Source organism: Haemorhous mexicanus, chromosome 20 (genome assembly GCF_027477595.1).
Source record: "Haemorhous mexicanus isolate bHaeMex1 chromosome 20, bHaeMex1.pri, whole genome shotgun sequence".
NCBI classification, from domain to species: domain Eukaryota; kingdom Metazoa; phylum Chordata; class Aves; order Passeriformes; family Fringillidae; genus Haemorhous; species Haemorhous mexicanus.
In genome coordinates, this window is record NC_082360.1 from 1,723,667 (window position 1) to 1,745,803 (window position 22,137).

Sequence of the window (22,137 nt, forward strand, 5' to 3'; positions counted from 1 at the left end):
CTGGTGGCACGAGACATCAGAAGAGCCGTGGGTGGAAGTCCCATGAAGGGAGCAATCCCCAGCTCCATTGGGAAACCATGCCCAGTATATCACCTCCAGTGGATGAAAATAGAAAAGTGCCTGGCCCAGCTGTGAGACAGAGAAATCCACAGTCCCACTCCCTGTACACCCCCCTCAGTTGTGTCCCCAGGGAATTCACAGAGCCTGTCCCAGCTCTCCTCCCCACAGGGACAGGGCCCAGACTCTCCACTGCCTGTGAGTCCACCCCAGGGACTGCTCAGGGCATGCAGTGCTGCTGTGCTGGACCTCCCACCACGGCCAGAGCCCTGACCTTGGTGTCCCACCAGAGCCATGAGTCAGGAGGCAGCTACTGGTATCTCCCAGCCCACATCCCATGCCTCTGGCCAGCATGGGCTGTGTCTGGCCTGGCCCTTCCCTCTGCTCTGCATGGGACAGAGGAGGTCCCTGAGTGCCTTGAGCTCCTGCCAGCACAGCCCACTTGACCTGAGCACTGTGCTGCAGCCCCAGGGAGAGCATCACCCCTCCCTCCTGCTGACCTCCCTCAAACCAGCTCAGACCCTGAGCCTTTAACTCTTCCTTCACCTGCTCTGATCCCCTCTGCCCCCCATCCTGAGGCTCCTGTGTTGTTGTGGCTGTTGAAGGAGGGACAGGAGTGACAATCTGCCCAGAGCCAGGCTGTCAGGGATGAGTGCCACTGCCCCCAGGGTCCCTGCAGCCTGGAGCACACGGGGAGGGACAGGCAGGGCCATGGGACAGGGGACAGGGGACATGGGACATGGGCAGCCTCCAGCACAGTGCCCGGCTGTGGCAGCTCTCCACACTCACTGCACATCCCTGCTCAGTAAACACAACAGCCTGAGTTTCACAATCAAATATTTATGCTAGCAAAAAACATTTTACATAATTTTTAAACAGCTATGTCATCTCCCTGTGTTCATTCTCTGATCTTTCTGTTTTCGGTCGGGATTGGAGAATTTAGTGTATTTACAAAGAAATAAATATTATGGTGAAAACATCAGGCAGCTTAATAGTAGCTTTAGCAAAGTGCAGAAGTATTTTTGTGTCTATGTTGTCAATTGCATAATATTTTCTGGACCTTCATAAATCGAGGAACCTTGCTTGGATGCTTGCAGCACTGTGATAAATAGTTCACAGCTCCAATTCAAGCAAGGCTGGCTGCTGTCAGAACGGGAAGAGCTCATGACATCTCTGCCATAAATTCCAGCCCTCGAGCTCTGTGGGGAGATAGGGAGGGGACAGACCACTTAAAAGCCTGGCAGACAGTGGCAAATTCAGGATATTTCAGGATATTTCAGGATATTCCAGGATATTTCAGAATATCTCAGGATATTTCAGGATATTTCAGGATATTCAGCATCCAGTGGAATGCTGCTGTGATGGTGCTCACCAGGTGCTCTCAGAAGTGAAGGACTGGACCATCCCTGCTCCCTGATCATGCTCTGGGCATGTCCTGGGCTAGGACACAGCCAGGATCTTTCTGAGCTAGTTCCTAGAGGCCACCTCTGCTTCACAGTGGCAGAGACACTGCTGCCTCAGCAGCTCCAGCTCAGAAAGCCTCTGTTTGTCCCAGGTGGTGGAGAGGAATATCCTGACTGTTTGCCATGTGAAAGCCCAAGCTGTTTTCTGTGCAATTCACCCCCAGGTGAGACCCCCAAGTCTCAGGACTGCAAAGAGAAGATAATTTCTCTAGAGGTTCCTAAAGGCCATGAGGAGCTGGAGCTTTGCTGGTGCAGTCTCAGAGCAGGAGGTTCTTATCTGCCCTGAATTCACATCCACTAATGGCCAGTTCAGTGAAAATTCTTTCTCAGGGAAAGATTTCTTCTTCCCTGCTCTATCACAATGATGACATCCTGGCTGTAGGCCTCTTCAAATAATGTCCAGAGTTCCTTGTGAGCCTTGGCTACTGGTTTCCCTGTGCCCTTGGCTACTGCTCCATACTCTGTATTGGGTATGAATGGAGGAATGCACTCCTCCTGAGCAACATATTTGTAAAATCAACTCTTTTTCCAGCCTTCCCACCCCTTCAGGGTTCAGAGTTATGCCAGCCTGGGGACATCCAGCACAGAGCTGAGTGCCAGTACAGCTGTCCCTCCCCAGGGGACCTTGGACACCAACAGCTGCACAGCACACAGCAAATTATCACTGCTCTGCACACGGGATGGGGAGTCAGGGCTGGGGTTCAGACCATCAGATCTGCCTTTCCAAAACATGCTAGGAAGATTCAAGAAATAAGGCCATGGCAGGAGGGGTCCTTTCCAAATGGAGCTGCCAGGTGCTAGAGAAAAGAAATCAAAGACAAAGCAGTCTCATTCCCACAGGAGAGGACAGTCTGAGCAGACATGGCTGGCAGAACACCAGGTTTGGGGAAACTCCCCTTCTTTGGCACAGACATGTCACACACTGACCCCTCCAAGTCCCCACAGGGGTTTCACTGGAACTTCAGCTCAAGTTGTTCTTTTTCCCAGAGTGGCAAATCTACATACAAACAAACAATCTGCTTTAAAATAAATCAGTCCCATAAACAATAGGGTGTGTTGGAAGATAAGAAGGGATGGCTTCCTGGGATCTGGTGAGCAGCTCAGAGCTGGTATCCCTATGACTCTGGGCTGTGACTTCTCAGTTCAAAGGAATTCCCTGCCATGACTAATTTATTCTGGCATTTAAGGCTCACTTGCAGTCAGTGCAGTCAGGATGACCTCGTTTACAACAGAGGTGCTTATAGCAGAGCTGGGAACAGGGGATGGGAAGCAGCTGAGGTCTCTGAAGGGACCTGTGTGCCTATGTCACCTTCCAGAAAAAGGTGGTGGTGGAGCTGGAGGTGAGGCCCTTTTCAGAGCTGAACAGTAGTGCAAACACAGCCAAGACACCAGGGCTGGGCAATGTCAGCTCTGGAAACTCATGAGGACCTTGTGGGAGGATAAATATTTCTGGGCTACCTAAAGCAGGCAGCAGCCAGGCAAATGGCTCAGAATCTGTGGTGGCATCTCAGTCCTGTCCCTGCCTGAGGTTTATTGAGGACACCAAGAGTACGTGACTCTCACACAAGGACCATCACAGGGAAACACCAGCTCAGGACTGTGAGTTCAGCAGTTGAGCAATTTGCTGAGATGAGTCAACAAATTAGAGTTTGTTAGAGGTTGTGTCACCTCCTAAGAAAAATGTGTCTCCATCCCCCACTGGTATCCCAGGAAAAGGAAAAGGAAAAGGAAAAGGAAAAGGAAAAGGAAAAGGAAAAGGAAAAGGAAAAGGAAAAGGAAAAGGAAAAGGAAAAGGAAAAGGAAAAGGAAAAGGAAAAGGAAAAGGAAAGCTGCAAAGGGAGCCAGGATACCTGAGTGGAGCTTTGGCCAGCAGGAGCAGTAAATCAAACAGGAGTTTGCAAAGCAAAAAGTACAAGTCCCTGCAGTTTGAGACACTGGGTGTCAATGAGTCCTGCCTTGTCCTTGAGCTGTTCATGGCATGGTTCTGCTCAGGGGTGGAGTTTGTTGTTGTGATTGTGATGTTAACTGCATTAGAGAGGACGTTTCAAGTACAGTGGACTAAACATTAGGAAAAATTAGTAAGGAACAGGCCTCTGGCCACCTTGCTGGACAATACAGTAGAGCTCTGTTAACCAGCTCAGCTCAGTCTTGGAGATCAATTTATTTAAATCATCTCTTCCTTGCCAGTGATTAGGAAAATCCACTCCATCAGCTGTAGCATGAGCAGGAAATCACATCCAGCCCATGGCAAGCAGGGAGCTCAGCTCAGGACAGCCTCATTAACCTCAGCTGCCAGGTAACAAGCAATAGGCCAAGAGGAAATGGCCTGGAGTTGTGCCAGCATTTAGGAAAAATTTCCTCAGTGGAAGGGTGTTCAGGCATTGGAACAGGCCATCCAGGGGAGTGGTGGAATGGCCATCCCTGGAAATGTCCAATAAATGTGTGGGTTGGCTGCTGAGAGACAGGGCAGACGTGGGCTTGACAGTGCTGGGTTGGCAGCTGGACTTGGTGATCTTAGAGGGCTTTTCCAACCTAAGTGATTCTGTGCTTCTATCCCATGGACTACACGAGGGTGAGAGACCCCAGGAGTTCTCTGCTGTACTGGGACTCTGATGAATCAGAGCCTCTGGGGAGATGAGTGTAGAAGCCCTGAAATTCCTATCCCCAACCCAAACTGTTTAGGAGTGCTTCCCAGAAACCATGAGATTAAAATAAAGTAAAACTAAAAAGAAGAAACAACAACCAAAAAACAATCCCAACAAAATTTCAAACCAGTCCTGAAGTATTTTTATGACCTAGAGGGAATTTAGGCAGCTTCCTAGGTGAGACCCACATGACAGGGAAGCTGAGATCTGTCCTTGACTTAGCTTGGCTTGTGCTACTTACATTACACAGTAAAAGATGCCAGCAGATCACCCACCCCAGTGAAGCAGATGTGGGCTCAGGGAAGGGGAGCCTCAAAGGGTCTGTTTCTCTTTATTTTGAATGTTTGCAATCAGCTCCTCTCCTCTGGGAGTGTGTTTGCTACGTGGGGAGGGATCCTCCACTACAACAGTGTCCTCATCCTCCTCGGGATCGCTGTGGCACGGGGAACCTGGCGCCAAGGCTCAGCCCTGCCTCAATGCCCCGTGTCCATGTGCCAAGGCTCAGCCCTGCCTCAATGCCCTGTGTCCATGTGCCAAGGCTCAGCCCTGCCTCAATGCCCCGTGTTCGTGTGCCAAGGCTCAGCCCTGCCTCAATGCCTCGTGTTCGTGTGCCCAGGCTCAGCCCTGCCTGCAGATCCCATGTCCATGTGCCAAGGCTCAGCCCTGCCTAACATACCCTGTGTCTGTGTGCTAAAGCTCATCCTTGCCTGCAGATCCCGTGTTTGTGTGCCACAGCTCAGCCCTGCCTCACATCCCCCGTGTCCGTGTGCCACAGCTCAGCCCTGCCTCACATCCCCCGTGTCCGTGTGCCACAGCTCAGCCCTGCCTCACATCCCCCGTGTCCCTGTGCCCAGGCTCAGCCCTGCCTCACATCCCCCGTGTCCCTGTGCCCAGGCTCAGCCCTGCCTCACATCCCCCGTGTCCCTGTGCCACAGCTCAGCCCTGCCTCACATCCCCCGTGTCCCTGTGCCCAGGCTCAGCCCTGCCTCACATCCCCCGTGTCCCTGTGCCACAGCTCAGCCCTGCCTCACATCCCCCGTGTCCCTGTGCCAAGGCTCAGCCCTGCCTCACATCCCCCGTGTCCCCGTGCCCAGGCTCAGCCCTGCCTCACATCCCCTGTGTCCCTGTGCCCAGGCTCAGCCCTGCCTCGCCTGTCCCGTGTCCGTGTGGCACAGCTCAGCCCTGCCTCACATCCCCCGTGTCCCTGTGCCCAGGCTCAGCCCTGCCTCAATGCCCCGTGTCCCTGTGCCCAGGCTCAGCCCTGCCTCACATCCCCCGTGTCCCTGTGCCAAGGCTCAGCCCTGCCTCACATCCCCCGTGTCCCTGTGCCCAGGCTCAGCCCTGCCTCACATCCCCCGTGTCCGTGTGCCCAGGCTCAGCCCTGCCTCACATCCCCCGTGTCCCTGTGCCCAGGCTCAGCCCTGCCTCAATGCCCCGTGTCCCTGTGCCCAGGCTCAGCCCTGCCTCGCCTGTCCCGTGTCCGTGTGCCACAGCACGGCCGGGCACGATCCGGGTGCCTGCAGCACACGGGAGCATCCCAGGTTGATAATCCCTCGGGAAAGGAGTGCGCAGAGCAGCACGGCTCTGGGCACACCTGTGCGGCAGCAGGGACACCCAGGTGACACCTGAGCAGCTCCGTGCGGGCAGTTCCGAGCGCCCTGGCCGGGAGCGCACCCGAGGCAGCGCTCTGGTGGAACGAGCTTCCCAAAGCCATCCTCTGGCCGGGACACTCATCCCGACCCCAGCCCTTCCCTCACCTTCGGGAACTGAGCCCCCCAGCCCCAGAGAGGTGCGGGACCCGTGTCCCACCACGCTGCAAAGAGTTAAGCCCTGGCTCTGTTGATATTTCCAGCGGCTCCCAAAGTCGGCGGAGACGGGGAGCGCCCGGATTGGCTGCGTACGGCCGGTAGTAATTAGGATCAGATATCAAACTTCTGTCTTTGCTAAGACCCTTTCCGATAGTCGCTGCTCCCCGCTAGACGATGACATCAGCCAGGACACCCAGCAGCTGGTAGTAAACTCCGGGCGGGAGGAGGCTCCCGCTGGCTCCACGTTAATTAGTTCAACACAGCACAGGGGGAGCAGTCGGTGTCTGTGCAGGGTCACTGCTGGATGGGACCAAATCTTACAAAGCCACTTGCTGCTCCTTGCCAACCGGCTGTAAAAGCACCCCGAGAGTCCAGGAGAGCTGGATGAATGCTGAGCACCAGGCACGGTTTGGTCGGCTTTTCCCTGTGGAGGAAGTTAATGGTTTAAGTGAGGGGCGTCTGGATCTGGTCCCCGAGTCACCATGACTCTCCTGGGGTCTGAGCACTCCTTGCTGATTCGGAGCAAGTTCAGATCAGGTAGGGAAAACCTTGAGATTTCTCTTAAAACTTCTCTCTCTGTCAAGCCGTAGGCACGGAGTTTTGTGCATTAAATGTTGGGAAGCAGCATGTGAGCAAAAGACTCAAGGGGTTGTAGAGCTGTCACGGCTTTGCTCTCCCAGATGCTGTTCCACAAGTGGAGAGACTCATCTTCCTTCCTCTCTCTTGCTTTTTTCCTCCTGGTTTTTCACTGCCTTTGATTTATGTCCGTGGTTGATTTCGGTAAAACTGCAGCTCCCGGTTCTGCTCTGGCCCTGCTGTGAAGGATTTGGGCAGGAAGCCAAAAGGGCATCTGGGATAAACAGGGTGCCTAATGCTGGCTGTATATTCCAGGTGCTCCTGTGGGTCTGGGTGGGAGAACCACGGGGAGGACGGGCCTGACACCCTCTCTGACAGCCAGGCAGCCGAGCTTGTTCCATTAAGTTGTGACTAATTGGAGAAAAATGAATTTGAAGAAATGCGTCATTTTTAGAAGTAAAAATAACAAATGGAACATGAAAAGTATTTAAAGTGACATCATCAGAGAAATAAAACCAGAGGCACACAATTGATTGCCGCTGGCGGAGGCTTTGCAGTAAAACATGCCTCCAGCTCGTGAGGCAGGGGAAGCACCAGGCAGGGGCTTCTCTGAGGACAGTCACTGAGTGAAGGTGAGTGAAGGTGAACTATGGGACAGTCTCTCCTAGAGCAGCCCCTCTGCTGGATGTTCATGCCTCTAGTCACTGGCTGCATCTATAGTAAGTATGCTCTCCTTGGGAGCGGGTATCCTGACTTGTCGTTTTGGGAATTTTAACAGTAATGCCAAAAAAATTGTTCTCAAGGTGCTTTCTCTGACCTTCCCAGAGGTGAAGTTCTCCCTGGGAATATTATCTGTGAGGATGTGCAGATAAATCAGCTGCATGTGCTGTACGGGATGCTTTAAATGCAGGCAGGGCAGTCACGTTGGAGCATGCACCCGCTCTGGCATGTCACCCACGCCGTGTGTGTTTCTGCCTCCTTACTCACTGTAGATAACGAAATGGGAGATTTATGGTACTGATGGGAGACATGAGTGGTGTTATCAGGATCTCTTAGATAGCTGGGTGGTCAACTTAAACTTTGTTTTCTCAGCAAATACAAAGTTGGCAATTGGTTGAAAACCCCAGAGTGTGTGTGCAAACACAAGTGTCCTAGTCTGGCTGAATTATACAAAGCCTCAGTCCAGGTCTTTGGTGTGGTTTCCATATCGCTCTGATCTTACATTTCATTAGATTAAGTCATTCCTTAAATTTTGTTGGTATATTATGGTACACTGCTGTTCATTTGAAAAAAATCTCAGTCTGTAACAATTCCTCCAGCATGTACAAAGCAACACTGCCACCTCCCTGAGGAGCGGAGGACGGGCCGTGCATTGTCCCTGCATTCTTTTTAAATGAACCAGGATTGTTTTTAAGGCTCATTTCGGGTTTATTTGTAAGCTGGCTTTATTATGGAACCAACAGCGGGCTCTCTAAACATATTTTTCAAATGATTCTCCAGGAAAAGTAAACTTTGTGGGTCTTTGCATCCATAAATTCTCGTGCCTTTCAGCATTTCTAGGACAGTTAATTTGCAGGGCATTCTTTGGTTCATGATTTATTCCCACAACTGCTATCCCTTGCTATGGCCTGGTGAAAGGCAGGCTTCCCATTTGACAAGATTTCTCTGCCTGTTGATTTTGTTGGAGCTGGGCTCACCAACATCTCCAATGCTGTCTGCACCTCGCTGTCCCCAAGGCTGTGACCGCTGCTGATGTGGGACACGGCCACAGCACAGCCCTGGTTGTCACAGTGTGATGAGGGAGGAGACCAGGATGCTGAGAAACCCAAATAAGTCAGTAAAGCAGCTTTCAGTCTGTGCTGGATTTTTAATAACAAGGGGAACAGAGAAGAAAAAGCTATCATTAAATGGAATATCTTTTATTTGCAAAGTCTCTGTGGCACAGTTTCCCGTGGTGTCTCTGCTCTGTGTGCATGCTTTGTCAGCTGTAAAGCCCCACAGGGATGGCAGGACGTGCAGAGCTCTGATTTACCATCCTCCATGTGCTTGGGAGAGGGTTGAAAGCCTCAAACAGCCCATGGCTGTGCCCCACACCATCTTGCATGGCTCAGGGGCTGTGAGAGGGGACAGCAGCAGTTCCAGAGCTGTGCAGCTTGCACAGAGGCAGGAGGGATCAGCCCCAAAATGCCAAGCCCCGAGGAGCCACGCTGAGCCGTGCTGCATCGCTTTGGGAACACTCCTCAGCCAGCAGGTGTGAGGCTCTGTTTGCTCCCAGGTTTGGGAAGGATTAGCTGTGCTCCATGACTCATGATGAGTCTGAATCCCTTTTGAAGGATTCCAGGCCTTTATTAAAGAGGGCTGAAGTAAATCTTAATAATTAAACTTTTGCTGTCTCTCCCTGGCCTGCACAGGCTGGGCAGCTGAAGGAGCTATGTGAGTGTGTTTAGGGGAGCTGGAGATACATCACTTGTTGTTTCCTCCTCCCAGAATCCCTTTGATCTCTGTGTTATGCACCAGGCAGAAAGTGGAGCAAGGAGGCGGCAGCTAGAAGATGGCAGCACTGGTGTGGCTCCAGGGTCAGCTCTCCTATCCCTCACTTCCATCCAGCAGCATCAGCAGCAAGCAGAAGTGTGTTTGTCAAGAAAAGGCTGCTGTGGTGGTGGCAGTGGCTTTTCTCAGCGTGCCCAGCCATCATCCCTTGAGTGCCACGGCTGTTTCTGCTGTTCTTGTCTCTCCAGTGGTCCCAGTGAAGGACCAGCACAGCTGTGCCATGAGGAGGGACAGTGGCTATCCCAGGGCCAGGCATTGAGGAGAAAGGGAAAATCACCACCCCAGTGGTGGGGTGCAGTCCTGCAGGGTCCTGCTTCCCTTCCTCAAGGAGCTGTGTGCCTCTTTATTTTGTCTGTTTGGCCAAAGATAAATCTTCTGATCTGAGGTCATCCTGACAAATTTTGCAGGAATGATGATTCTTCAGGTCTGCCATGCTGTCCCATATGATCCAGCTATCAATGGGATTGCACTAAATCAACAGGACATGGAAGTGCTGTTCCAAAAACACATTTAACTCTTCCCAGAGATGATCATTTATGTGATCTCTTGCTCTGAGTACAAACCAGTTGTCCTCCAGCAGTGGAGAAGCTTTGGCATCAGACAAAGCAAACAAAGCTGACAAATGCAGATCCAACCTTAGCCCTGACCTTTTTTTTGCAGCTACATGGAAAGAGCTTACCAGGCCAACATCTGCCTAACTTCAGTGGTAATTCAGATAATTGGTGAGAAGTGAAAGTTTTACATTATAAATAAGGCTCTGCATGGCTTGGCAAGGGGTACCAAGACCTAATTGTGGACACATGGGTGTGGGTTTGCAGAGAAGACTTGCCTGGCTCCATGGAGGAAAGAATTCCTGCTTACACATAGGGCTTGAATGAAACTGAGATGGGAGAGGAATTTATTCTGTCTGCCTCCAGTGGCCAGAGCAATTTGGACCAAAATCAGCAGGTCAATAAAGGCAGAAGAGAATAGGTCTTGGTAGGGTGTTTGGCCAGGCGTTTTGGCAGAACCTTTATTTTGATTTTCCTGGTGTCCAAAGATAAAGCATGAGCCTGTGTTTCCTCTCAGATCATGAACTCATACAGGTCACAGTCAGTGTGTGTGTGTGTGTGTTCAAACGTGGCCTTGCTGTAGCTGATGAGACTGTTTTGTGAAGTTTTTGTAAAACACTGACTTGATGTAGATCAGTTTGTGCTTGGTTTCATTTTTCTGGCATCTTGTCCCTCGGTGTTTTAATGGGCAGTCAAATGTTTCTTTGTCAGTCAAGCATGTGTTGCAGCACAGATCTGGCTGGGCTGCCCATGGGGGTGCTGAAGGGGTGACTCCAAGGGGAGAGAGCCTGTTCTCAGGACCATGGTGAGCTTGGGTTGCACATCATGATAGATTCAGAGGGATTTCACAGCTGGTTGCATCCATTTGGTGGTCTGGGCTCCTTGCTAGCCAGCTGTGCTAGCCCAGTGTCTCTTCCAAGGTACCTGAAGACCTGGATTTGGGGTTAGAAATGTAGTTCTCACCCATGTAGAGATTTTTCAGTGCAGTCTCCCAGCTAACACACACATTTGTAGCACATCTGTCTGTGAGAAGTAAAATGCTCCCAGCTCTGAAGTGACATCACAGGCAGAGATAAAGCAGTGCCCACCTGGGAAAGGACTGACCAGAGCTGTCCTGGCTGAGCAGTGCCGTTTCCAGCTTCATCTCTGCTCACACAGGTCCCACAGAGGTCATGTTAAGGATAACACAGACCTGGAGACATGATGTTAAAAGAAATCACTTTGTGGCTCATGGCTCAGATGGGCTGAGATCCATGGAGGGGCTCAAGACAAAGTCTGGCCAAGGTGGTTTTGCAAAACAGCAGCTCCAGAAAAATCTTTTAAGCCCCTGCTGTGGCAGCACCAAGGAGGCTGGCTGGCTTGTCACCCACTCAGAATGACTCCAGGTTGATGCCAGCCTGCTGCTGGGCTGGGAAGGAGCCCCACAACCCTGCCCACATCTGCTTTGAGAGCTGACTCCTGCTCCTGCTGCAGCTGTGAGGAGCAGACACAGTCCTGAGAGGGCCATGAACAACATGATTGAACCTGCCAGCCCTGATCCTGCCTTGCTGGGACCTTGGGACACTGAAAGGACCCCACAGGGCAGCTCCTCTTCCCCAGCAGGCTCACACAATAGCTGACAATTTTTAAATGGAAATAGCTGACAATTTTTAGATGGAAAGCCAGTCTCACAGCCAGCAGCAGTCCTGCCTTTCAGAGGGGGCTGGGTCCAAAACAAGGCCAGGAGTTGGACTTGATGATCCCTTCCAGCTCTGGATGTTCTCTGATTCCAGGGCCACTTTCTGCCAGTGGCAGTCAGTGTGTGAGCAGGGGCAGGTCAGCAGCTTCCTCTGCTCCACACCATGGCCATGGACAGGCCTGTGTTTCACCTTTGCTCAGCTGCTGCTTGGTGGGCAACAGAACTCTGCTGCTGCCAACAGGAGTCCCCTCTCCCCACTCCCAAACTGTTGCCACCCCAGCAGAGCTGTCCCCATCCTGTGCCCCACTGAGGTGCTCACACTCCCCAAACCCCAGCTCTGAGGGCAGGATTCCTGCCCCTCACCAGGGCAGGAATGAGCTGCTGGTGGCAGAAGGGACAGGAACTTGCTGCTGCTTTTTCAGTGGTCTCCTCCTTGGAGACAGAGCAGCCCCAACATGAGGTCAGGTCAGCTGTGGCTTTGCCTGCCTGTCCTGATCCTGAACTCTGTGAGGAGGGCACTTCCCCCACCCCAAGGGACACAGCCCTGGGCTGCTCAGCCAATTCCCCAAGGACAGGATGGTGCTGGAGTGCTCTGGCAATGCCCCAGTGCTGGGATGCTCTGATGGGGGTGATAAAATCCCATCCCACCCTGATTGCCTGCTGAGCACCAAACTCAAAGCGTCCTCACAGGCTGAAGGAGATGCCAGATCTGTTCATGGGGTGGAGAGAAGATCTGAACATGTCTTTTCTGTGCATCACCAGGCCAGGCAAGGCCCAACCTGTCCTCTGAGCTTCCTCCAGCTCTGAGCTCAGCTCCTGGAGAGGAGGATGACTCAGGTCACAATGCTCAGAGCTTGGGCCACCAGAGGCAGCTGGGACTGGTGCCAGGAGGTCTTGTTTGCACCACAGCCCAACTGCACAGGACATTTCTGGAAGCCAATATCAGTGAATGGGGGTTGGTGCTAGTATAGAAGTGAGGAGCATTTCTAACAGAAAAAGTTCATGAGCAAATTCACTGGGGTAGGTCTGCCCTGTCTCTCATCATCCTCAGGGAGGGTTTCTCATCCTGGGGTACCCCAGGAGGGAGCAGGATGCTGAAAGGAAGGTGTCTCTCAGCTGGTGCTGGCACAGGACGAGCAGCGTGCCCGGCTGCTCCCTGCCTGGCACTTCTCACCATCCAAACTGCTGCAGGCAGGCCACAGGGATGGGGGGTGGGACCAAAATTGTCACTTCAGTGCTCCAGCCACCACTTTTTGTATGATAAATGTTCCTCTGAAGTGTCAGCAGAGCAGTTCCTTTGTAAAATAAGAATTTTCATGAAAATTTAGTTCCCATACAGCACCCAGGCCTCCAGACATGCAGCAAAGGAAGAGGAAAGGAATGGAGCTGGGGTCAGACACAGCTCCAAGGAACAAGCAGTGGTTTGGATGGTGCCAGGGACTCCTCCAGCCCTGGTTTTAAGCACTGTTGATTTTAAGGGAAAGGTGCAATCCCTAAGCTGGCATCTGCCAAGCTGCAGCACTGCCTCAGAGGCTGCTTCCTTCTTGTGCAGGAATGTTCAGCATTTTTCTCTGAGACTGTCCACTATGTTTCTTCAGATGGTTTGCAACAGGTTTTGGAAGTCCACAGAAATATTTGAGAGTCAAGTCATGCATCCTACTGCATGAGGAGCTCCAGACTGGGGTGAATATTTGGTGGCTGAAGTAACTCCTTCAACTGTTGAGTGTGTGCTGCTCCTGGAAGTGGCTGGTACTTGCATTGGCCTGTCCTCACATTATTTGACAGCATAAAATTTTCCTCTTTGCCCTGTAGCTTAAGGATGGGCCAGACTTAGGAGATTTGTAAGCTCAGCATGGCCCACAATGAGCTCCCTGTCTAGGGGAGGTGACCTGCCCATGGAATTGCTCAGCTCTCAGCCCAGAGCAGTGGCTGACATTGCTGGCTCACAGCCTTTCTACCCCTCAGCACAAAAACCAAACTGGAGACCTTTCCTCCTCTCACAAAATCATCATTCCATAGCCCCAGACCCCTCTGGGACAGTCTCTCCACAGGGCAGGAGGCAGAGGAGAGGCTGTGAGGTGGAGCATGGATCAGCTGCAGTGGGGGATCCCCCACCCTGTGCCCTGCTCCCTGGCAGGCAGTGCCATCTGGGGGACCTGAAGTGGCATCTGGGGGACCTGGGTGCCCTGCTCACTGGCAGGCAGTGGGATCTGGGTGCCCTGTGCCCTGCTCACTGGCAGGCAGGGGCATCTGGGGGATCTGAAGTGGCATCTGGGGGACCTGGGTGCCCTGCTCACTGGCAGGCAGGGGCATCTGGGGGATCTGCTCCTGCAGTGGGAGAGCTGTGGCAGTGAGACCCCCAGGTTTTCATCACTTCTTGCAGCAGGGCAGATGATGAATCCTACACCCACCACACGGGAAATCATCATCACTTTCCCAGCTATGCTCCAGGGGGATTTGTACCCTCTCCTTTTTCTCCTCACCAGCCTGGCTGGCAGCTGGCTGCTCCAGGGGGCTGGTGAATTGTTTGTTGGCTAGGAAGGGCTGTGAAATAAGCAGGGGCAGCAGGGAATGTGGGCACAGACTGCTGGAATCCTCTTGCCTACGTGGATGTGGTACAGCTCTTGGTCTGGCTGTGTGGGAAGTTGGAGTGAAATGGTGCAAATAATTTGGCACCCGTGGGAGCTGTGAAGGGAAGTGATGGAGGATCCTCACTCAGATATTTTACAGCCTGCTGGGGCACTGCTGTGGCCTTGGCAGGGTGGTGTGTGTGACTGGAGAAGGCTTTGCTGTCTCTGGTTCCTGTTCATCATGTGGTGATGAGTGTAAATTGCCTCAGTTAAAGGCAGGTTGCTCTAATGCCTGGGACACTGGGCTAGGAGAGTAGAGAACCATTCTTGGGTGAGCAACAGATTGGTTTTATTCTTGGACAGTTTCTGACCTCCCTTAGCTCACCTACTCCATAAAGATCCATCTCTTCCTCAGGGAAGGTGCCAAGCTCTGCCCAGTATTGTGAGCAGTCACAGAGAAGGTTCTGTGCAGAGAAACTGGGGTACAGCTCACCCTGTGTGAGAGCCCAGCCAGGAGCTGGTCACCTTTAACCTGCCTGCACAGCCCAGGAGGAAACCCAGGCATTCCCAGAGCAGGGACAGCCCCATTTGGTGTTGAGGGTCCCTCAGGGGGGTGACTTCTGCAGATAACTGGGTGCACTGTAGGTTCCCAGAGAGTGAGGAGCATGTCCACAGGCAGAACCAGCACTCACTGAGGGGCAGAGGAAGGTTACAAACCCTCCCTGGCAGCAAGGCTTGCCAGTGATTTCAGCCACCAGCTTCCCCCTGGCTTCAGAGGAGCAGCACACACACAGACTTTACCACATACTGAAGGCTACATTTTTCCCTCACAGCAAGAATCTATCTTTGGTGTCCAAAGAAGTGCTGGAATTTGGCAGGAGATCATTGTCCCATAGGAAGCCTTCACTAAACATTTGCTCTGAATGTGAAACATGGTTTGTACAGAGGACATGGAAAAGTCACAAGCAATGGCATCTCAGGGAGCCCCACGCTTTGGGGACTGCTCTGGGAGGGATTATTTTTCAGCTCCATCCCACATCCCAGGAAAGCTCTGTTGTAGACACGAGCTGTTGGCAGAGCAGGTTGCTCCCAAGGACAAAAATGCTGTTCTTGCCTTTCTTTTCCTTCCAACCCCAGCTCAGGCCAGGCAGCTGAGGAGAAGCAGCCTGGGGCTGTGCTGGTGGGCTGGGAAGTGTGTATATGTTGTGACTGAGGTGTCTGTAGTCGTGGCCGGCTGTACTGAGCTTCCAGCAGGAAAGCAGGGAACTGAGCTTTGTGTTTTACTTGGTGTCCTCTCCAAGACAAATTTGCAAAACCAAAGGTGTAGAATATGACTAACTCAAAGTACAGGTGTGGTTCCCAGGGTGACGGGATGAGCTGAATTGTTCACAAGGCTGGTCCAGCAGCAGCAGGGATCAGTGCCAGACCTGTGTGCCACACACAAACCCTGGACACTTTGTCCCTGTGCAATCCTGCCCCGTCCCTGACTCTCTCTCTCTCTCTCTCTCAGTTTTACAGCTCCGGCTCCAGCAGAGAAGGACCCGTGAGCAGCTGGCAGACCAAGGCATCATGCCACGTGAGTACCTTCTCTGCCTTCTTCATCCTGGCTCACAGGGCTGTGTTCATCCTGGGCACTGCTGGGGCACTGTGTGGCACCAGCTGCCTGCTCAGAGCTTCCAGGGGGCTGCAGAAATGTGATGATCCCTGGTACTGTGCATTTATCACACAGACTGTAATGGCCCTGCTCAAGCTGAAGTCAGGAGAGATGCTTGCCTTACACCACCCAAAATTTCAGCTGCAGAGCTCCCTGTCCCAGAGGTCAGTGTAGCAGGACAAGCAAATCCAGCTCCAGCAGAGGACTCACAAAGCTGTTCACAAGGCAAGGACAGAGAATCTTCTGTCCTCCTGTAAAGGCCAGGAACCTCTGTGACAGGACAAGGGAGAGGATGAGGGGGCTCATTCCAGGCAGCTCTGGGAACTGCCTTGGCCCCAGTGCACATCAACCCCTGGAGGACTGGGACATCCCCAGGTGTGTGCCCAGGCAGGACCCCACAGGGCAGAGCTGTCAGGGCACCCCTGAGGCCATGGGAGCTGCTTGCTGCAGAGTGACAGATGTGCTCCCCCTCTGACCCCACCCAGCCCTGCTCACCTGGCATTCCAGCTGAAGGACAAACTCCAGGACAGGGTTATCATGAAATCATTCTGCACCAGAAAGTCAGAGCCCAAAAAGTCAGTGAATGAAAACCATCCCCTTCTGCACCTGCAGGTGCATCATGAAAGCTGTAGCACCACTGGAGAAAGGATGTTGGGAGCTCAGCCCTGCTCAGTGGAATACTCCATCCTGACCTAGCTCAGGCTCCATGTGCAAATCTGTGCTTACCTGGGACCCAGGTAGAGGATTATCTTATCCTTTCTGTCTCATCAAGAACCCCTTGGGTTCACTGCTGAGATCACAATTTTCCAGAGGCTGTGTCACTTCTGTCTCTTCTGGTTGCCCTTGCAGACTGTGGTGGAGCTCCTGCCTGAGCAGCAGAACATCACCTCTCTAAGAGCATGGCTCTGGCACTGCTTGCTGCACCCTGTCCCTCTCCTGTCCCTCCTGGAGGATGGTGCTGAACAACAGATGCCTTCTCAGGACATTCTTGTCAGCACCAAGCATCAGGAAAACTTGAGCAGGATGACAAAAATCATGTCAGTGATTTTAAGACTGATAAATGCATAGTCTCCATTTTTCACCTGCTTCTTTCTTTAAGCATTCAGATTTTATGCTGCCTGCCATGAAAGGGCACTTTGATCACAAGACTCCAGGAGCTGAAGCTTTAGACAAAATGCTGTGATATTTGTTAGAGCAATGCAAGAACATGGGGCAGCAGTGCCCCCTCAGAGGTTTGTACACCTGGGGCTGCTCTGCAAGGCTGTGCTGTCACACGTGGCACCCCACACCTCCAACCTTACACATTGCAAAGTGTTCAGCCAAATCTATTTGATGGCAACTGAAGGGTATTTTCCTCTTACTTACAGCTTCTTTGCACTCCCAACTTCTAGGCTGACATTTTGCAGTCTGGTTTCTGTCCAAGAAGACCATTTTGGGAAACTTGAGCACGGTGCACTCACTGAAAGTAATAGAAGAAAAGGCACTTATGCCATTATAAAAACAAACACGCAGAATTTAACTGCTGAATTTGACATCAAGAGGAAGTGTCAGATGTTAGCATTTCATACATGGGAGCCCCAGCCAGTTTCCCCACGCCTTGGGCATGTGCAGACATTCCTTAGGAAAAACAAGTCTTTGTTAACTGTATCTCCCCATGCCATGTTGGTTCTGAGGACCAGCAGGTGAGTCCCCCTGGACTGCAAAAATACCTGTGCTTGAAGGCCCTGCTGCTGGACACAGCCACCACCTCACCCTCACTGAAGCCTTGAAACAGCTGTCCCCAGGTGATCAGCACCACACACAGCACCTCTGCCCTGGTGCCCCCAAGCCCTCCCCCATTTCATGCTAAAATGTCATCCCCTGACAAGTTCTCTGAACTGGTATTGCTAGCAATGTCTTTATTTGTTCTGCAGACTGATACAAGCTGCAGCACCCCCATAATTCCTCCAAAAACCTTGGTAGATTACTAAACTGTGCAGCACTTTCCTCTGGAATAGCCCAGCACTTGGGCAGTGCCTGTAGCACGCTGCCAACATCAGTACCTCACATCAGCAGGGCTGGGGAACTCATCTCTCTTCCTAACTCCATTTTCTCATGTGCACTGTTTAATTTTGCTTCTGATTAAACCAGCTGTCACCAGTGCTGGTGGCTGCTCACTGGAGCACAGCAACACCAGCTTGTCAGTCTGTCTGTCTGCTTTCCAAATGGCAGGAGCAGGAATGTGCCTTCTGTGGTTTCCTGCCATTCACTGGATGTTCCAGGGGTTGCCTGGGTGTTGACGACCAAAAGTCAATTCAGAGGGCCCCCAAAGCTTTCCTGTTTCTCCCCAGTCTTCTTTTCATCCTCCCCTAGACTGATGGAGGATAACAAAGCCTGCATGAAAATAATTTCTGTCTTTATTGGATCCCATTCAGAAGATGGAAAGAGAATTTCTGTGGCCAGACAAAGAGTTGCAGCAGACTGTTTCTGTGGGTCAGGACACCTTCCCCTGCCTTGTCCCAATGGGAACAGTTAGTTTTGTCTGCTTACACAGACAGAAAAGAATTTTTGTAGGATGTGAGAAGTATTAACCCCTTCACCATGCAAATTCTGCCTCAGTTTCTACCTCACCACAGTAAAAAGGGAAATGTGCAAGATTCTCCTTGACTGCAGTACAGGCTGCTCCATGGGACTGGTGTTCACTGGTCCCAGAGCCACCAAGGATTATTTGCCTGGTTTTGGGAGCACCACTGGCTTAATCCTCCTTGAAATCAGGAGATGCTGAGGACATGGTCTGCTGCTTGCCATGGGAGGTCCCAGGTGACACAGCTGCTTCTGAGCAGGGGACAGGACGAATGTCCCCTCGTGGTCAGTGACAGAAGATGGCTAAAGGAGCACCTGGCAGTGCCTCACTGGAGGCTGCACCACAGGCCCCAGGAGCTGAGGCAGGAATTAATCCTCCTGCTGACCTCCAGCCTCAGTCACCTGCAGGTTTTACTTTCAGCTGAGATACCTCACAGGTGTTTGCTCTTCCCAGATCTGTCTTCTGGAGCTGTGGTGCCTTCCACCACCTGCAGGGAACATGACAGGGAAAAGATTTCTCTGCTCTCTGACGCGTCCCACGGAGCACTGTGTTTCAAAGCCTGCACCCCTCCCTGCCCACGTGCCTCCTGCTCTCCCCATGCTCTCCATCCCCCCTGCTCTCTTGCCATGGACTGGCTGAGAGCATGGGATTTCCCAGAGCTTTCCTGAGTTATTTTTAGTCAGCACAATAAAGAGAACAGCTAGTTTGTGTTGCTATTTTTATGGCACTCATTAAAATGCTGTTGCTGAATATCCTGGTAGCTGCTTGCTTCCACTCCTGTGCTGACTGCTCCTCTCTCTTTCCTGTTGCAGCACTGAAAAGCCCATCTGCATTCCATGAACAGCGAAAAAGTCTGGAGAGAGCCAAGGTAACTCCTGCTGAGGGAAGTTCCCAAAGAGGGAACACACACAGGGGCTTGCTTTGCATGACTCACGGGGTTTGAAAGCCCCTTCCACCACTGTCCCCTCCTCTGGCACCCTCCACGCTGGCCCAGTGGCCAAGGAAGAGGGCAGGGCACCTGCTCTGCTTGCAGAAATGCTGCCAGGCTCACAAATGCTCTGGAGCACCCTTCTCTGAGCAGGGATGGTTTAGAAAAAGGGCAAAGGGGGAATCTGTGTGCTGAGCTGTGGGGTTTTACAAAAGGCTGTGGGCAGGGCAGGGTTCAGCATGGCTTTGTCAGTCCTGGCAGAAAATGTCCAACCAGTGGAGCTGCTGCTTCCCCCCTGGGTCACAACCACAGCCTGCTCCTCCTGTGCTGGCTGCTCTGCACCCCTGGCAGCCAGCTCAGAGCAGGGAACACAGTCAGACAGTGTGCAGGGGAAATGCAGGGGCCACCTCAGCCAGTCCCCAGGGAACTCACACTTGTCACCAGGCAGGAGCTCTGGCTTTCAGCTCTGCAGTGCAACTTGGCCATTAGGACACAACCTCCAAGGGGGAAATGGGCCAGGCTCCCACCCACCCTATTACCAGGCTTCCCTAAACACTGCCAAAGGCAGTAGCGATTTCCAGAACACTTTGAAACTCTGTTATCTGATCACTTTTTGGGAAATCACGCTGGTTTTCCAATCACCAACAATGCAGCCTTGCTCAAGCTGGAGGGATGATCCCAGAAAGGGAAGCAATTCGTCATGCAGGTTTTGCTTGAACACAAGAATTTGTTCAATTAATCTGCAAAATGTGCTTGCAGTCACATAGGAAAGGACCTTTGCGAGGAAGAATGATTGTGAAACACAGGGAAGTGCTCTTCTGAACTTAAACACACTCCAAATCACTTGCCCCAAGTCTCCCGTGGTAATAAATGGCGAGCATAAGAAATACAGCATGACTCTGAAAGATTAGTATGCTTAAAAAATTTCAAGCAATCCAAAGTATCCTTGAAGTGTAATATATTTTACAGCTAAAGTATACATTTGTGTCTCTTTGTCTTTCTCTTCAAAAGCTTTCACTGGCTAGTTGCCTGGGGAAAGGGGAAGGATGGCTCAGTGTATCCCAAACCAGGGCATGTTTAGAAAGTGCTAATGAAGACACTGAGCACAGCCCATAATAAACATTATTCCCTTGCAAAGCTGCCCTGCTTAGACCTGGGAAAGGGAAGATCAGCAGCTGTTTGCAGACAGTTACCCCAAGACATTTGTTGTTTAGCTGATATTCCCCCAAGCTGATGTTGTGCAAACAGAAAGCAGAAAACTGTTCATGTGTTGTGAAAGCTCCTCTGCTTCAGCTGATGTTAAAAAAGCTCACATCTGAAGGGTTCATCATTTGCACCCCAGAGACACAAATGCAGCTCATTAACAGCCAGGGTCCAAAGGAACTGAAGGCACAGCAGGAACACAGCTGTGGGACAGCAGCTGGAGCTGAGCCCAAGTCAGGACCTGATCTAAGGATTAGTTGGAAATGCATGATGTGAGTTTAAATGCACTCAGGTGCAGACACCAGCTTGCTCTGACCTGGCACAGGAACCAGGCAAACCCACATGGTCCAAGCACAGGACTGTGTGTGTGGAAATAAGCTGTGAAAAATATGGGGGAAGGGTAAGGCGCTGTGAAGACTTTAGTAAATAAAATGTCTATTATTTGTTTAAACATGTCACTGGCTATGTTAGAGGCTGGCAGCGGGCCAGCACAGCAGACTTTGATGTCCTGTAATAGATTCCTGGGGTGGAGGACAGAGAGCAGGCTGGCTTTCCCGGGGCTGTCTGGCTCAGCACACAGAGGCTGCAGAGTGGCTGTCATGGCTCTGCCCCAGAGCAGAACAGCCCCACTGGGCAGGTCACAGAATTCACAGAATCACAGAATCACTGGGTTAGGAGAGACCTTCAAGATCGTGGAGTCCAACCCAGCCCCAGCACCTCCACTAAACCTCTCACCTCTGGGCTGACCCACGTCCCCTCCCCTCAGCCCCCTCACTGATCTCATCTCTGACTCAGGGGTGATATCTGCAGCTGCTCCCAGACCCTTCCATGGGCCCTTTCGGCTGCAGGGCACAGAACAGGGCTGAGCTGACACCTCTGCTGTCTCCCCTGCTGGTTTGGGGGTGTGGGTCAGCTGCTGACCACTGGATTCTCCAGAGCCTTTTATACTTTTCCAATGCATGGAGTAACTGATTTCTGTCCAAGGCCCTGTCCAGTGACCACTGCAGGAGCATCTCTGGTGCTTTAAATCTTCATCCACTGCAGTGCTTAATCTGCTGGTTTAGCTGTGGCTAACTGTGACCTGACCACAGCCCTTCCCAAATGTCCTCCTTGGATCTGTAGCACGTGTATTTCACATCATCAGTTGTGCCAAACCATGGTGTACTGTAATCAGTTAGCCTTGAATGATTCAGAATGAGGGAGAATGTGTTCTATCATTCAAGGCATTGACTAATATATTGACTAGCAGGAAAAATTGCTTTGTAACAGGATTTGATTTATTCTTCTGTTTAGACTCTGAGCCATTTCCAATTCCTCTGGTGATCCAAAGCTATGCTCCTTTTTTATATTAGTCTTATCCAGACCAAATTTCTCTGGCTTGCATGTGAGAAAGCCATGGGAGATAATGTCAAAACATGCTTTGAGTCAAGCTGCTTGATATTCATTGTTTATTCCTGTACCAGAAAACTGTCATTTCTCCATAGAAGGAATATTGCTTGGTGTGATGTGATTTGTTCTTGATAAATCCATCTTGGCTGTTGCTCACCTCCATGCTATCTTCAAAATTCATTTATATGGATTGTTTGATTACTTGGTCCAATATCTTGCTGTCTGCTTTACTATTTCCTGGTTTCTTCTTCCCATCTCTTTTAAAGCTAGCAATTACTCTCCTTTGCCCAGTTTCCTGGAAAACCATAGATAGCTGCTATTACTCCAGCCTTGTGTGTCTCCAAATTGTTTGGGAACATTTAACTCCTCTGAGTACCCTCTAACCTGTTCCCCAACCTGACAACTGGGGTTTCTTCTCTTTTCTTGCTGAAGGTTCTTGGCTGAGACACCTGTTTGATAAAGAGCCATTTGTCTTTTTAGTGAGCATGGTTTTTAAAAGGCA

At 51.5% G+C, this 22,137-nt stretch overlaps 1 protein-coding gene across 10 annotated transcripts in view; it reads left to right on the forward strand.

The window, feature by feature from the left end:
* MYOCD (myocardin) overlaps positions 1-22,137 on the forward strand; it is a 102,857-nt gene that overhangs the window by 62,723 nt on the left and 17,997 nt on the right. For 3 of the 10 annotated variants that reach the window (XM_059864524.1, XM_059864527.1, XM_059864528.1), the window contains exons 2-3: positions 15,409-15,474; positions 18,928-18,983. In XM_059864524.1, the coding sequence (XP_059720507.1) occupies positions 15,409-15,474; positions 18,928-18,983 (122 nt within the window). Of the gene's footprint in view, positions 1-6,108; positions 6,511-7,079; positions 7,269-15,408; positions 15,475-18,927; positions 18,984-22,137 lie in introns of those variants that run through there. The other 7 variants (XM_059864526.1, XM_059864530.1, XM_059864525.1 and 4 more) reach the window with 7 other exon arrangements.